This window comes from Labrus bergylta, chromosome 11 (assembly GCF_963930695.1).
Source record: "Labrus bergylta chromosome 11, fLabBer1.1, whole genome shotgun sequence".
Classification (NCBI taxonomy): Eukaryota; Metazoa; Chordata; class Actinopteri; order Labriformes; family Labridae; genus Labrus; species Labrus bergylta.
Window position 1 is genome coordinate 16,201,165 of NC_089205.1, and position 16,579 is coordinate 16,217,743.

General features: G+C 38.1%; 2 protein-coding genes across 3 annotated transcripts; both read right to left on the bottom strand.

Annotated features, from left to right (window-relative positions):
• Positions 1 to 16: 16 nt before the first annotated feature.
• On the bottom strand, positions 17 to 11,283 carry phkg1a (phosphorylase kinase, gamma 1a (muscle)). 2 transcript variants are annotated; one of them, XM_020639365.3, is made up of 10 exons: positions 11,013 to 11,283; positions 5,622 to 5,776; positions 3,533 to 3,711; positions 3,368 to 3,422; positions 3,222 to 3,287; positions 2,956 to 3,119; positions 1,995 to 2,085; positions 1,702 to 1,855; positions 1,372 to 1,497; positions 17 to 851 (listed from the first exon to the last, which is right to left on the bottom strand). In XM_020639365.3, exons 2-10 carry the CDS (start codon positions 5,702 to 5,704, stop codon positions 585 to 587), a joined length of 1,185 nt encoding a protein of 394 aa, XP_020495021.1. In that variant the 5' UTR covers positions 5,705 to 5,776; positions 11,013 to 11,283; the 3' UTR covers positions 17 to 584. The 2 variants fall into 2 exon arrangements, with proteins under 2 accessions (XP_020495021.1, XP_029134181.1); XM_029278348.2 differs by lacking the exon at positions 11,013 to 11,283 and adding an exon at positions 8,430 to 8,558.
• Positions 11,284 to 11,466: 183 nt separating this feature from the next.
• Positions 11,467 to 15,315, bottom strand: chchd2 (coiled-coil-helix-coiled-coil-helix domain containing 2). Its single transcript, XM_020639385.3, has 4 exons — positions 15,154 to 15,315; positions 13,824 to 14,076; positions 12,133 to 12,346; positions 11,467 to 11,855 (listed from the first exon to the last, which is right to left on the bottom strand). The coding sequence occupies exons 1-4, from the start codon at positions 15,201 to 15,203 to the stop codon at positions 11,845 to 11,847; spliced, it is 528 nt and encodes a 175-aa protein (XP_020495041.1). The 5' UTR covers positions 15,204 to 15,315; the 3' UTR covers positions 11,467 to 11,844.
• Positions 15,316 to 16,579: the final 1,264 nt, after the last annotated feature.

The window sequence follows — 16,579 nt, forward strand, 5'->3', positions numbered from 1 at the left end:
ATTATCATGACAAGACTTTGATTTTTAACTTGAATGTTTTAATAAATAATCCACGGCCAACATTTTTAAAGTGCTATCATCCTAAAATTTTCCCTGGGGTTCAGTTGAGTTCATGCTGCATAATGATCAAAGAGCCACACAGTACACGTGTAACTCATTGCAGTTCAAGTACACAGGTTCTATTCCTGGAATCTAAAACAAGTTTTGCTTTGGGTGCGACATGCGTTTGTGTCAACATGTCATTGTTCTATTCAACAGAAATTAAAGACTAAGTGCCTGGGGACATGTGCAAATGTATTCTCTGAAATGCTATTCAACTAGTTATTTAAATCTTCATTTGGCACAGTAAGCCTGTAGTGTAGAACAACAGCAGTATTGCTGAAGTCTTGTTATCCACACTCCTATAATCTTTAGGACAAATCAATCCCAGTGTAACAGCCAATGCTGCATTTCAACAGTTTAGAGCAAAAAATGCTCACACTATTGAACAACAGACTGGAAGGTCTTGTAGCAGTAGGTTATTTTTAACCAGTTCAAAGTCCTCCTGACGCTGCAACAGATGTGTCCTGAGTATTAAATGCTCATTACCAGATGTGGTGTATGGGTTCATCTGCCTCGGCGGCCATGGACAGCAGGATGGCTTTGGGAGTGTTCTCAAAAAGTGCTGCTCTGTTCTGAGTTTGTCCCTTCTTGACCCAGTGGCCATAGATCTTGAACGCACACGCGTCGATGAGCTTGCGGATGGGCTTGACGGCGTACGGGTCACTCTTGATCACCTCCTTGGTGACGGGCTTTGCTCGGCGATAGTTGCAGTAGATTCTCATCGTGGCGAGCACAGTCATGCAGATGACCTGATGGAGGAAAGTTGGGGAAAGCTTCACTGGTGTGGCAGAGAACTAAGGGAATATCTGACACTGATGAAAGGCTAGGGCCCAAATGGTCACGTGGTGCTTCCTTGAATTAAATGTGATTTGTAGCAGCTTCGAGTGTGTGGACTCTTACACACGTGTTTTTACTTTAAGTCGTATTTAACAAAGATATAACAGCTAAAACTGAGTAATACATAAGCAAATATAATTAAGTTAATATAGGAAGATACAGTCTAAATGTCATGATTTGTACATCTGGCATGTTGGAGGTTTATAATTTAAGAGAAATTTCCTGCTGGTGTTATGAAGCACAATGTAACATTTGGGTGCCATCTCTCAGTCAAATTTAACTTGTATTTATCTGTCTTAATGACATTTTGTAACAGACACATTGAGAGATAGGAATACAAATAAAATATTAATGGTAAGCTGTGTGCATATCTATATACAGTCACTGAGAATCAAAGGTATTTAGTCTCTGAAAAAGGCTTTAATATCTCACCTTGAAGCGCCTGTATGGAGTGAACTGTCGCACTTCATCCACCACATACTGCGAGAAGAACGAGTGGTTGAGAACGTCGGTGACTGTGTATCGCTGCCTCGGGTCCACCTCCAGCATCCGAGAGATCTGAGGAAAAACTCAGTTTAGTTCATCGTTGTGTGATTAAAACCTGCAACCTCACATGTTGTGTACTTGTTGATACAAGCGATTTTAAAACGTTATTAATACATAAGGCAGGGACAAGCTCTGTGAGCATTCAAATATTTAGATTCCCATAACCCAATCAGATTATTGCTTCAGTTTTAAAAAAAACCTAAAAAAAAAGCCCACCAAATCTTTCACAGTGTCCGAGCGGTCCTCCCACTCTGGAGAAGAGAAGTCATACTTCCCAGCCAGGATCATCCGCAGCATCAGCATCTGTTTCCTGTGCCAGAAGGGCGGAGAGCCTGCAAGTAGCGTGTACATGATCACCCCTGAGCTCCATCTGCAGGCACCAAGCAGAAGAAACTAGACTTACCAAGTGTGCCAACAATATCTACACCAACTATCCTGATCACAAACTTTGGAATATTTAGATAACACATGATTACATTAATTATACATCATTAACTCTGCACACTCACATATCTACAGCAGTGCCGTATCCTTGGTGCCCTCCATCCATGGAGCACTCAATGATCTCAGGAGCGAGGTAACCTGGAGTCCCGCACACTTCTGCAATACACACAACAAACTTATGACTCAAAGTACCCACATTTACAATACTTTATGTTTCACCAATTGTTGTCTAGTAGAAACATGCCGAAAATGTAAAACACAAAGGGTTTCTAATGTTTGTCTAAAGAGGATGAGGCAATCATGAGATATAAATACATAAAAAATTATATTGCATAAGGTAAGGATTTTCTGTCATTCTAATAAAAGCAAAAGTCCTATAGCAAATTATTAAAACCAAACATGATTTGAAATGGAAGGGTTGGACCAAGTCCATGTTTTTCATAAATTGAACATGTCAGCTTGTCAGTTATCCTAATTGCAGACAAACCAAGGACGCAGAAAACATGACCTCCTTAACTGAGACAATCAAACATTTATCCCCCTTGAACACTAGAACTGTAGTACTTGTGCAACTTATATCTATAAAGAGTGTCAATAATACCATTTACCTAGTGATTTAAATAACCTTGCATACACATCCCTTATTTACATGTCAAACAGTATTATGAGTACACATTCTGACAAACATTCACAGTGCCAGTTCCTTATGCTAATAATATGATGCTTTTTGAGAAGTCTACTTGAAAGGTCAATGTCCTCCGAGTTTCTGCGACTGCAGCAAATAGAACAGAGTCTCCTATTGCACCGTAACCTTTCTTAGAAGCCTCTGCTCACCAGCAGCAGCAGCTGCTGTAGCAGCTTCACATCAGGTTGTAAACATAGTTCACGTCTTGAAGACAGGACACTTCATGTTTCCGTTGCATTCATGTCAGTAAATCTCTGGTAAAGATGAACTGCCATGTGGGTCACGTTCAGATCATCATTATATGAAATTCCCTTAAACACTGTAATGATGTTTTCACAGACCTTTGAGCTTCTGTCCTGGCTTGATTTGCACAGCGAAACCAAAGTCGGTGAGTTTAATGTTCATGTCGTCGTCTAAGAGGATGTTCTCAGGCTTCAGGTCCCGATGGACGATGTTCTGGCCATGAAGAAACTGGACCACCTCCAGCAGTGCTCGCATGATCTTTCTTAAACCAACACAGATATTCAGGTCACTTAAAAATTCAGATTATTCAGTCTCTTTTACGTTATAGCAAATATTTCAAACGTGAAATAAAAAGCTCACTTACCTGGTTTCCTTCTCACTCAGAGTCACTTTCTCTGTGAGATAGTCGAAAAGTTCACCCCTCCTCATCCTGGATGAAGGTAAATGACACAAATATAATTTTTCTATCAACAATATTAAAAACGGAGAAACTTGTGATTTGACACTTACAGGTCGAAAATTAGGAAGTAGAAGGCTTTGGACTCATAGCAGTCTTTGAGCTGTACTGGAGAAGAGAGAGAAATTTGAGTTTATTTATAATATTATCAGACTTGAAAAGTGGATCACTTGAGAGCAGACACAAACATTTGTCATCAGCCTCTGTCGATTGCTTACTGATGTTGTCCTGTCCACACACTTTCTTGAGGATGTCGATCTCCTTCACCGTCGCCTCTCTGATCTCCTCGATCTCCTGCGAAGTCATCTTGTCTGACGGGGTGATGTCGATGATCTTCACTGCATACTCCTGAGACGTCTGCTTGTGGACGCAGCGGCGCACCACACTGCTTACTCCCCTGAGGAAGAGAAACACAGCAGATTTGTTATCTACAGCTTTGTCAGTTTACTTATTTCCTCAGGTTTGTGTTTGCATAGCTGGGTTCAAAGAAAACATGTTTGTGTGCGTCGGTCTGGCATTTCAACAACAAGTAGAGCTTGTGATCAACTTTATTGAAAACTACTCAGCAGTTTAATTTTGTAATCAGTCATCCATTTAAAAGTATGCCACACAGTTTCTCTGTCCACTGTTTGTGAGGCTGACCACACCATGTGCCATGTACTACATCAGCTAAGCACATTGTCCACATCCGGTGACCTCATGACCTGCATGTGAGAAAGGGAGTGAAGTTACATAATACTAACAGTGTGCCGTCCAATCCTGGGCAGCTCTTAACACTAAACTTTTGTCCAAAACACGCTGGAGTTAATGAGCGTGAACTCTTCGGACACTATGTGCTTACATAACAGCTCCACCATGGGACGCATGGTGGGGAATAATAATGAGAAAATAGTTCTTTTGGGGGCTTTTTGGAAAATTCAGGGAAACCAGTCTGCTTGCTTTTTACAGTATGCACTCAGAATACATTTTTAAAATGATCAAAACTACATCTAATGTGTTCTGCTGTTCAATAAAATCTTGTCTTTCTGGGTCATACATTGAAACAGAGGTGTTTTTTAGTCATGCTAACCAAAGCTGCCTGGGCAAGAGGTACGATACATGTACGACTCCTCCTGAGAGGGACAGTGTACTTTCTTGAAGAGAGTTAAGATAATAAAAATGTCTCCTCTGACATGTCTGTCTGTTGAATATGAAGCTGCAGTCTGCAACCTATTGGCTCAGCACAAGCACTGTAGACACTAGACATAGGAGAACTAGCCTGATTTTGTCTAAATGAAACAAATTAACCAAATTTGTTTTAGTTTTAGTTTTTTAAAGATTTACTTTGGGGTTCTATGCCATTATTTGAGAGGACAGTGGAGTAGGGAAGGAAAGTGCAGATTGCCTTGCTGGTGAGGAGCCAGGGGGTGGAAGACAAACTAGGTGGCGCACAACCTAAAAGGCTAAGCAAGCCGATGCCCCAAATTTTTGTCCTTTGATGGACAAGCAAAACCAATCGACTTTGGTCTGAGACTATCCGTTTCCCTTGTTTCCAGTCTTTATGCTATGCTACGCTAAACACTTCCTTACTGTACTATCATATTTGAAGTGAAGAAGAATGACACCATTCTGACATCAAAATCTGAGCAAGAAAGAGAGTAAGTGTGTTTTCAAAAAATGTGGAAATACTCCAGAAAAAAACAGCAACAACATTTTCCTCTCATTATTGTGAGCCACACATTTCTACTAGGTGTGACCTCTCACGGTTTTCCTTAAAGCTCTTGTAAGGTTTTTTTTTTTTATTTAAGATTTATTTTTTGGCTTTTTGTGCCCTTATTCGAGAGACAGGACAGTGGATAGAGTTGGAAATCAGGGAGAGAGATAGAGATAGAGAGAGGGGAGAGAGGCCGCCAGCTTGGAGGACTACAGCCTCTATACATGGGGCACGCGCACTAACCACTGCGCCACCAGCGCCCCCTGTAAGGAGTTTTAAACTGGTTATGAAACAAACTGAAATCAAGTATAAATGAATAAGACCATCAGCATAAAGATTGATCAATTCTTTGTAGTTATTCTTAATGCCTAACACTGCTGCTGTGGGATAGGTATCACACCAAGTGAACCAAACTGCATCCTGCAGAAACATGTTTTTTTTTGTTATATTTTGTTTTTACATTTTCCTATCAGAAAATGAGAAAGACTGATGCATCTGACTGTTTAAAGAAAGCAGGAGGAGTTTTTTTTTTTATCATCAGACAAGATCAATAAATAAATAAGAGCTACTACTTTGTATACATGAACCCCCACTGTAGACCATTTTATACATACCTTCCCAGAATCTCCTTGGGCTCATACTTGTCATAAAATTCCTTGGCTCCCACCCAGTCAGGGATCTCCTCCTCTTTGGTCATGATGAATGGTCGTGATGCTGCTTCACCTCCGAGGCTGCTCAACACTTCTCCGCTCAGGTCACAACAGAATATCTGACAGGAACAGTTCACCAGTATGTTTATATGATGTGCTTAACCATCATTGCTGCTGCATTCACAATATTGTGGCAGGTGAAGCTCAACTATTGAGATGATATAATATGACCATTGAGATAAACTAATTCAAGATAATCTGCAACTATGTTGATGAGTGATTAAATCACATTTAATGTTGAATATTTAAAGGCATTCCAAATAAACTCCTCAAAAAAAGTTTGGAAACGTTAATTTGGTCACTTATTTTGCCTCTTTAATAATACTAATTGGTGTTGTATTTTTATATCGTCGGATAGCGCCCAAAAGAAATATGCCAAAACAGGAGTGAATACCAACAGAAGAACTTTGCAGGAGATTTTGGCAAATTTGTTTTGGGCGATACCCACATGTTTAGCTGTGTTGCTCATTCCACGAATGCAAGATCCTTACAAGCTATACCTCGTTATAAAGGTGACTAATCAGGCTTTCCAACCATATAAAATACACAATTACCAAAACAACATACACCAATTAGTATTATTAAAGGGGCGAAATAATTGACAGAAATAAGGTTTCCAAACTTTTTTTGAGGAGTTTATATGCTTGTTCCAGCTTCTCATTTGAGCAGATATGCTGCTTTTCTCATACTTGTATTATTGTTAATGTTGCATTGTTTTCCTTTGTTTTTTTAACTACTGTATGGACAAAGGAAACCTTTGGAATTAACAAATTCATATTATGTTGATTAATCTATAACAGTACATCAAGTTTTAGAAACATAATTTGTTAAACTCAACGCAACAGTTATTTCTTCTAAATTAGATATAAAAATATGTTCAGTAAAAGAACATTATCCTCTGCAAGTAGTGAAGTAGACTTATGTAGAAAGACTGCAGTCAAGTGAGCCGTCTTTTGCAAAACCCCAGCCAAGCCAGCCGCCGCTTGAAAAATGATGCGTATGCATACTGGAGGTTTACGGTACAGGTGCTTGGAGTGCCCAAAAAGAATGAATGCGGCCACTTATTTCAGCAAAGATACCATCAATAATTAACGGCTGACAGAAAAAAACATAATGTTAAGACAAGAAACTTTCACTGAATTATTGTTCCTCATGTCCCTTGCTGTGGCCCTAAGATTTTGGCAGATTTTACAGTATAGTTTTTGAGATAATTAAAGGTAAGTTCTGCTAAAATTGCATTGAGACACTTTAATATTATAGTAATTTTGATTATTTTATTTTGAAAAATCTGTGACTGGTGACAAGAAACTTTCAATGGATTCTTGTTCCTCATGTCTCTGGTTGTAGTCCTGAAGATTTTACTGTATAGTTTTTGAGATTAAAGTTAAAAGGTAAAGTCTGCTCAAATTGCATTGGCGATAACGTTCTAAAAACGTTTGGCGATAACGTTCTGAAAACATTTTGCAATAACGTTCTGAAAACGTTCGGCGATAACATTCTGAAGACATTTGCCGATAACGTTCTAAATACGTTTGGCGATAACGTTCTGAATACGTTTGGCGATAACATTCTGAAAACGTTTGGCGAAAACATTTGAGGATAACGTTCGGAAAACATATGGCGGTAACCTTCTGAAAACATTTGGCGATAACGTTCTGAAAACGTTTAGCGGTAGCGTTCTGAAAACGTTTAGTGGTAACCTTCTGAAAACTTTGGCGGTAACCTTCTGAAAACATTCTGGGATAACGTTCTGAAAACGTTTGGCGGTAACCTTCTGAAAACATTTGGCGATAACGTTCTGAAAACGTTTAGCGGTAGCGTTCTGAAAACGTTTAGTGGTAACCTTCTGAAAACGTTTGGCGGTAACATTCTGAAAACATTCGGCGAAAACGTTCTAAAAACATTTGGGGATAACCTTCTCAAAACATTTGGCGATAACAATCTGAAAACGTTCTGAAGACATTTGTTGATAACGTTCTGAAAACATTTGGCGATAATGTTCTTAATACGTTTGGTGATAACGTTCTAAATACGTTTGGCGACAACGTTCTGAAAACATTTGGCGATAATGTTCTTAATACGTTTGGTGATAACGTTCTAAATACGTTTGGCGACAACGTTCTGAAAACATTTGGCGATAACTTTCTTTAAATGTTAAGTAGCAACATTGTTAGAACATTATGTATAAATGTTACGTTCCCCAAGATGGCTAGGGGATGAGGGGAGTAACAATAAATTAAAACCCAGGGAAAAGAAATAGGAACTAAATATAAGCAAAATTTAAAATAATTTATTAACAAACTAAATCAAAATGTGCAACATAAAAAAAAAGCTTCTTCTAAAAAACACAAAACAAAAGAGAAGCCAATTCAAAACTAACACTCAAGATATGAACAATAAGGCCTTAATCGGAACAAAATTCCTTCCACAGAAGGATCACACTCAATTTCTTGTCAAAGACACATGCAGTCCAACGACCCACTTAGCCACAGGTGATGCTGGGCACTCTGAGGCTGCACCATCGGGCAAAGAGTTTCCTCTTCTCCGTGGCAAACTCAATAAAAATCTGGTGGGGAGCCTTCTTCAGGTTAAGGAAGCGCTGTCGAAAGGCTTCAGGTACAAGCTCATACGCACTCAAAATGGCATCCTTAACCTTTTCATAATCAAGGGTGTCCTCAATTGACAAACAAGAGTAAACTTCCAGGGCCTTACCTTTTAATTTACTCTGTAGCAACATGGTCCACACATCCTTAGGCCAAAGCAAAACTGTGGCAATGCGTTCAAACACAACAAAGACAGACTCAACTTCAGACTCTTCAAAAACAGGAACAAGAGAAATATGTTCAGTAACATCAAAATGTATTTCAGAATCCAAAGAGGAACACGGACAAGCAGAAAAAACTGAAGACATTGTTGCTACACTGTAGGAAATTACAAAACACTAGCAGCTACCAATGTCTTATCCCTATAAGCCACTGCTAAATTTCTTAACAAAACAAACAAACTGGGTTACACTCACCGCAATAGTGAACCAGGTAAATTTGTTGCCGGATCCCAAACACTAGATTCCAAAACACAACTAGCCAACACACAAACATAACTTCCTCAGAACCTGCCTAACACAAACTTATCTAACTGTCTTCTGGGACCTGCCGGGCTCGAGTTGAATTTAAAGGCTGCATCAATGGCCGAAGCCTTGAAATGCCTACCCCCACCAGGGAACGTACTCCCCACCCAGGATTTGCCCCGAAAATAAGAAAGGCAAAACAAAAAATGAGTGGCCGAAGGAAGGACTGAAACAGCCCAGCTGGTCACTCCCCTAACTAAACTGAGGAAGCTTTTACACACTAAAGGCTAGACAAAATGCATCCCAAACAACTTACCATTATATTCACAAGTGATACAATATACAAACAAACTAAGCCTACAACAATTCCTAAGTATTTTGGACCCCAAATTGTTACGTCCCCCAAGATGGCTAGGGGATGAGAGGAGTAACAATAAATTAAAACCCAGGGAAAAGAAATAGGAACTAAATATAAGCAAAGTTTAAAATGATTTATTAACAAACTAAATCAAAATGTGCAACACAAAACAAGCTTCTTCTAAAAAACACAAAACAAAAGAGAAGCCAATTCAAGACTAACACTCAAGATATGAACAATAAGGCCTTAATCAGAACACAATTCCTTCCACAGAAGGATCACACTCAATTTCTTGTCAAAGACACATGCAGTCCAACGACCCACTTAGCCACAGGTGACGCTGGGCACTCTGAGGCTGAGGAGCAACACCTGGGGAGCACACACAGGAGAGAGAGAAAACACAAACAAAACTACGGCACGTAACAATGAATGTTCTTTAAACGTTTTTAGCTGGAAGTTTTCCTTAAGTTCCTAGAATGTTCCAGGAAAGGTTCTTTAAAAACGTTCTATAAACATTTGGGGATAACTTTCGGAAAACGTTTGGCGATAACATTTTGAAAACGTTTGGTTGTAACCTTCTGAAACGTTTGGTTGTAACCTTCTGAAACGTTTGGTTGTAATCTTCTGTAACCTTCTGAAAACGTTTGGTTGTAACCTTCTGAAAACGTTTGGTTGTAACCTTCTAAAAACGTTTGGTTGTAACCTTCTGAAACGTTTGGTTGTAACCTTCTGAAAATGTAGGCAATAACCTTTTTAAAACGTTTGGCGATAACCTTCTTTAAATGTTAAGTAGCAACATTGTTAGAACACTATGTATAAAGTTTTTAGCGGGAAGTTCCCAGAATGTTCCAGGAAAATGTTCTTTAAAAACATTATATAAATGTTTGGTTTTTATTTTTTTATTTTCTCTAGTTAATATTTTATTTTTCCAAATTGTGATAGGTGACAAGAAACTTTCAATGGATTCTTATTCCCCATGTCCCTGTCTGTAGTCCTGTGAATTTTCAGCAGATTTTAGTTTATAGTTTTTTAGATAATTAAAGGTAAAGATATTGATATTTTAGTCATTTTGTTTATTTTATTTTGAAAAATCTGTGACAAGTGACAAGAAAAAACTACACAGTAAAATCTGCTGAACATTCCCAGGACTAGTCAGGGACATGAGGAACAAGAAACTATTGAAAGTTTCGTGTCACCTGTTAAAAGTTTTTTTTTTTTAAATAAAATTTAATAAAAATAAAAAGTGAAACTTAATTTTCAGAGTGTCTCTTTACAATTTAAGCAGAATTAAAATTTTATTTTGTCAAAAACTTTACAGTAAAACCATCTTAAAATGTAGAGGACTATTACAATTTTTGTAATACATTCTTTATTGTATTTTCCATTTCATATTTAATAACAGGCACATGAAGCAGTAAATCATTGTATAGACGCGCATCATTTTTCAAGCGGCGGGTGGCTTGACCCGGGGTTTTGCAGATTTTGAATGCCCGCATTTGTAGAAAGATAGTTATACTATTTAGTGTTTTAATTTATAAAGTGCTTGTTATAAACGTGTAGCTACTTGAGTAAATACATCTAAACGGGCTGCATTGATAACTGGAAAGCAACTTCAATCATGTTTAAGGAATTTAATATTTTTATGCATGTTTCAGCAATCCAAGAACATTCCAAGTAGACATGTACTTTTTAGCCTAAATACCTCATTAGCCTGGTGAAAGACGAGTTCAGTCTTTATTATGCAACATTACTGTTTTGACTTTGAATAATTTAATTATCTCGCTTATCGTCCCAAACATGTTAACTGTTTGACCTTCTCGCGTGCTCACATACAGGAAAGCATTAAAGAAAACAGCGCGTGGTCACTCACCTAGTTTGGTGCTGGTCAGGGCCTGATACGAACGGAGTCCATGATTAAATCTCAGCCTGGACACACCGTGTAGAGACGACGAACAAAGAGTTCTGCTTAGACCCCGGCGCTGTGGCGCTTTCCAGGGGCTGCTGCCATTGCAAAGGGTGAGCTTTAATGTCAAACGCCCAAAATAAATTGTTGCCTCCACACTAGCACACTCTGAACACGTGTCCACACAAAAACTAGTTCCATGAAATTTCACCCTGCAGCAGCTTGGGACACCGACATTAGTCCACATGCAACTTTCAACCCAGTCATTTTTCACTGATGCAGGAGTGACATGACAGGTGCTCGTCCTCGGTGGTGTCTCGGCTTTGCAGCTGTTGTTGAGACACGGCATGTTCAAATATTTCTTGAAGATTACAGCAGTGGAAGTATGTCTCAAAAGGAAATAAATCATCACACCTTACAGTTTATTGTATGATTCAAGTGCTTTATTGTTTTGAAACTAAGATTTGTTACAGACTTTTAAATCAACAATTGTTGAAACAGTTGTTTTTGCAAGTTATCTTGATCTACAAATGCAGCACATAAATTAATGCACGGAAACTAATGAAAACCAAAACTAGTATCAACTCAAAGCATGCACAACCAAAATATATAAACATTATTTATAAGACATGAATAACAAGCTCTGCTGCACTATCCTGAGAAAAGACTACAAAGATGTCTGATAATAATCAGCTGTCAAGATAAAACATGTTTATTAATCTCTTGTCATTTCGGTTTTCTTTTCCTGTATGATTGCTTAGGTCAGTTTGTGCGTGCTTCTTGTTCTCCAGAGGTTTTCTCATGACATACCTGTGAAGAAAAGAAATGTTTAATTGGACACTTATGTTTTCCATCTTTTGTATTATTATTATTATATCACTTGATTTAACGTTACTGTAAAATTCCTACAGCGTGAGGAAAAACGATGGTTTTATGAAACATTGAAAATGCGACAACTCCACCCCATGGCCACATAGGGTATTGTAAAACATTACTTCAGAACCATACGAGCATTATGAATCAGGATGACTTAGTACTTATGCAAAGTACCCTAATTTGAAATTAAAACAAAATATGTCACACTCACCATTAGCAAACTTGCATTGTTTAAGCACCTCACTGAAGCCTTCACAGAGCTTGAAGTCGCTCTGGGTTTGGGCACAATCGATAAATTGTTTGAGCTCATAGGAGCAGGCCTGCTGTTGCTGGGGGGCCTCCTGCTGGTACATGGACTGTGGCTGCTGGTACATGGACTGTGGCTGCTGCTGGTACATGGGCTGAGCCTGGCCCTGGTATGGCTCCTAAAACAAACAAGGCAGAGGAAGGGATAATTCATGTGTCGACTGTACACAAGGAATTTCAAGATCAAGTTTATGCACGTGATGAGAAGTTCCTTTTCTTTAAATTTATATCAAAAATAACCCAAAGAGTGTGAGGAGGCATGGGTAAGCGTTTTATTATGTGCATTATATAAAGGCTCACTGTTAAAAAAAGAAGAAGATATTTATAAATAAGGATTTAAGGGCTGTTGTGGCCTTACTTTGACAGAACTGATGTAGAGACAGGAAAAGTTGGGGAAATAAGAGTGGGGGAGGACTTGCACTAAACAGGGTCAAGATTGGAAGTCGAAAATTACTCAAGGGACGGGAACTGTAGGCTCTGCATGAGGTGCCAGCTCTACCAACTGAGCTAAACCAGCACCCCACATACATGTAGATATCACCCCTATAAATGACTCTACAGTCTATTGCTGCCGATGCATGGTTAGGGTTGGGAGCTGGGTGCTGCCTTACCAATTGCCATTCATTTTTTTCCCCCTTCCTCTTCTACAAACACATGAAAACTATGTGGTTATTACTACTATTATTACAATTATCACAATTGTTGTTATTGTTATCACTTTTGTAACTATCATTATGATATTTTTATTTATTCATACTTCTATCTGATTTGTTTAGCTCAATATTTTCTTTGCATTTTCACTCATCAAAACTGTACTGGACAACGCAATGACAGACATCACCCCTTCCAACGCCAAATTTATCAGCATTATTACTTATTCCTCCCTCGAGCATCATTCATTACTTTACTTTTATTCCATCCGCCCAAATCTCCACTCCTACTGTAGATCAATCCATCCACATCCATTAGTCATTGTATCATCGTAACATTTATTGTTTATGTCTGTACTATGTCTAAGTGTCTCTTTGCCATTGTCTTTAATGTCACATTTTCTCGTGTCATGTTACAGCATCACCAAAATTAAAAAATAAAATAAATGTTGTAATCATTACTGTTGTATGTTTGTTAACCATTTTCACTTTTATTGTAGCAGAAATGCTTCCCCACCATGTAATTTCCATCAGAACAAATGTCTAATGTTTCCTTAATACTGATCCTTTCATTTCATTCCCTCTGTGACTGCAAATATTTATACAAAAGAAAACACTTACTAAAAACCAGACCAAAAGCAAACACCAACACAGGTAAGAAAACTTGAGAAAACAAGATATTCCAGCAAAGTCTTTTATCTTATTGTTCAAGTATTCTCAAAATGTATTGATTTCTGTATTCAGAAACTGAATTGCATGTAAATTTGGTCTTGATATGGAATAAAGCAAGTATGCGTTTCATCAACCTTTTCTCCTCCATTAAGTTCCAAACACTCACACACCTGTTTACTTGTTTACTGAAGTCCTCCCTACAACGTTTCAGACACACTAATCCCCCCCTGCAGCCATCTCCGTCTTATGACCGGCTAAACCAACCTTTATTTACCTGATATGTGACGTCGGGCTTGGCAGGCTCAGAGCTTCCTCCACCAAAGCCTCCAGTCATGGCGTGGCCAATGGTGTGTCCAACTGCGGAGCCAACTGCAACTCCAGCGGCTGTAGTTGCCATCTGAGCAAACATACCTGGCTGCCTGGGTGCTGCAGCGGGAGGACCTACAGCGGATGGAGGAGCGTGGACTGGTGCAGGGGCATAGGAGGGAGGAGGCGCAGCCCTAGCCATAGGCGGTGGTGGAGCCCGGCTGTAAAGACAGTGTAATATAAAATAAGAAGAAGCCCCAATACAATCATTCATTCATTTTTTATTGGAGCTGTTTATATTATAAGTGTTAACATAAATCACTTTACCAACATACATCTCAATGCACAGAGTTGAAACAGTGGCAAATAAGACTGTTATAATAAGACATAGTGATCTGTATGTGAACTGACGCATGGTGTCACTTAAGGTCACTCTTATGAGACTCTCTGCTCCACTACGTCATCGACCTACCCCCAAAATAGGACATTACAATAGTCTGACTTTAAGAGTCATAATATGGTGATTACATTTTTTTTTTAACCCAAGTATAAATGACATATGACGTTAAGTTAGAGGGATTCGCTGAATATGTAAAAATGAAAAAAGGATAACTCGTGTAATGACACTTTATTGTAATAATTAAACTTATTGTCTTGTGTCACTTGTGCCTTTGTATTTGTATTTTATTTGTAATTTGTCTTTCTCTTACCTGCCAAGGGACAACAGATGGAAACTAGCACTTCTGCTATAATCTGGCATTGTTAGAGCTGTTCATTAATATGCACTGTCCCTAACAAATAAATAAATAAATAAATAAATAAATAAACTACATTGGGACATATGAAATATTTAATTACTTCAAAGAAGAATAACTCTAATAGCATCATATATGAAATGTCTGTGTGGCTTACTAATGCAAAACCATAAAAGACAGTCTTTATTAAGTTGCAGTTAAAATGTAAACATATCGATCATGTTAATTAAATATAATTAAAATGTTTATGTTGTCAATCAGACGGCGATGACGCAGATTAGACCCTGTGACCTTCATTACGTCCCTCACAGTATTTTCAGAAAACGTATTTTCCTGTGCAACAAGGACATATTTAGATGTTTAGACAAACTGTTTAAAGTAATTATTCCCTGCGAGTATAAATTCACAACCCTGACCTAACACACCTAACACACCTAACACACCCAACACACGCTATCTCACGTAACTGCAGCGATAGCAGATACACAAGCACCACATTTACCTCGACTCTGTGAAGAAAAGGTTGATAAATATTAAATGTACCTGGCTGGAGGGGCCATCCTGGATGTCCGGCTTCTGCTTCCTCTTGGCATTTTTTTAAATCTAAAAGTGTATATTTAGCAGACTGATTAAAAAAAGAAACACAACTATCGCCTCACTCGCTTAGAAAATTGTCGACCTTTGGCTAATCCGGAACTTTCTACGTGTTACATCATTTGTCTCACGGGTAACTTCCGGTATGACGGAAAGAAAAATGCGCTTACATCAGTAACAGATATTATTTATTAAAAGCCCAGACTACATGCAAAGAAAAATTGCTTGCAGCCCAAAATCTATCCACGTTTATTTTTTTTATTTTTAAATAATAGTCAAGCCCCTTCTCTTGCTGGCAGAATACCGTAAATCAGGTGGCTGATGACACTACACTGGAGACAGACCACAGTCCAGCTGCCATCAAACATTTACTGCAGCATCAGGTCTCAGTTTAAATAAAAAGACATGTGAGCTATTACCCTTATCTCAGTGTAAACATACAGTCTAATTTGACATTGCTTTAAAATCCCATGTAACATATTACAATAACACAAATGAAGATGTTTATTGCAGCTTGAACTTGATAAAGAGCTAAAAAGATAAATAAAAAAAGGTTCAGTCTATAGCTTCAGACAGATCTGACTTTAGGACAAAGAACTATATTAACAAAACAGAAGGTATCTCCAGATTTAAATGCGCTTTTCTTGCCCTGAATGTTGGTTCCTCTGTGTTAAAGTCGATTGATAAGATGCTTTATGAATTTGTTTGGAAAAACAAAACTCGCTATATCAATAATTCTGGGATAATGAACACTTTTGACTCCGGAGGTCTAGTCTTTAAGATAAATCTGAAACTTAATTCAAAATTACATTTTCTCTAAATTTGGTGGTCTATCTTTGGTGCTTAAATTAACTGTAGTATGGGGGGGGGGTCTGTTTCCTCTTGTTCATTAACTTTCAATAGCACCAGTGTAGAACAAATATGTTTCTTATCTAGACCTTCAACCAGGAATAAGACGGTGAGATCCCTGTTTAAGGAAGACACTGCCACTGTTCCATATGTGAACCACAACTGGAGAAAATCTTTCCCAAATATGCAATGGGAAAAACAGCTGATACTTACTTTGTTACCTTTTCCTATATTTTACTTTTTTTTTTTTTAAATCATCCTGTTCAATAACAACAGTATTCCATCTGAAAATGAAAAGAAATTCATCTTTTCTTGGTTACAAACATGTTTTTGAACTTCAAAACTATTTTCTTTTATAGAAAAGAAAAAATAATGTGTTTGTGGGCATTGTGCAAAAAATATAAAAAGTGCTTTACTTGTAGAAACCTTATTTACAACTAAATATATGTTATTACTTATCCATATTTTCTTTTCTAGTAATGTGGGGGGGCTCCTGGTTTAAAACTTACCAATTGCTGTTAAGATT

Excerpts from the sequence above, each read along its gene's own strand:
- phkg1a (XM_020639365.3), bottom strand. The coding sequence starts at position 5,704 with ATGACCAAAGAGGAGGAGATCCCTGACTGGGTGGGAGCCAAGGAATTT. Across the intron at positions 3,712-5,621 it reads CCCAAGGAGATTCTGGGAAG|GGGAGTAAGCAGTGTGGTGC; the intron begins GTATGTATAAAA and ends TCTCTTCCTCAG. Across the intron at positions 3,288-3,367 it reads TACTTCCTAATTTTCGACCT|GATGAGGAGGGGTGAACTTT; the intron begins GTAAGTGTCAAA and ends ACCTTCATCCAG.
- chchd2 (XM_020639385.3), bottom strand. The coding sequence starts at position 15,203 with ATGCCAAGAGGAAGCAGAAGCCGGACATCCAGGATGGCCCCTCCAGCC. Across the intron at positions 14,077-15,153 it reads AGGATGGCCCCTCCAGCCAG|CCGGGCTCCACCACCGCCTA; the intron begins GTACATTTAATA and ends CTGTCTTTACAG. Across the intron at positions 12,347-13,823 it reads AGCCCGACGTCACATATCAG|GAGCCATACCAGGGCCAGGC; the intron begins GTAAATAAAGGT and ends TGTTTGTTTTAG.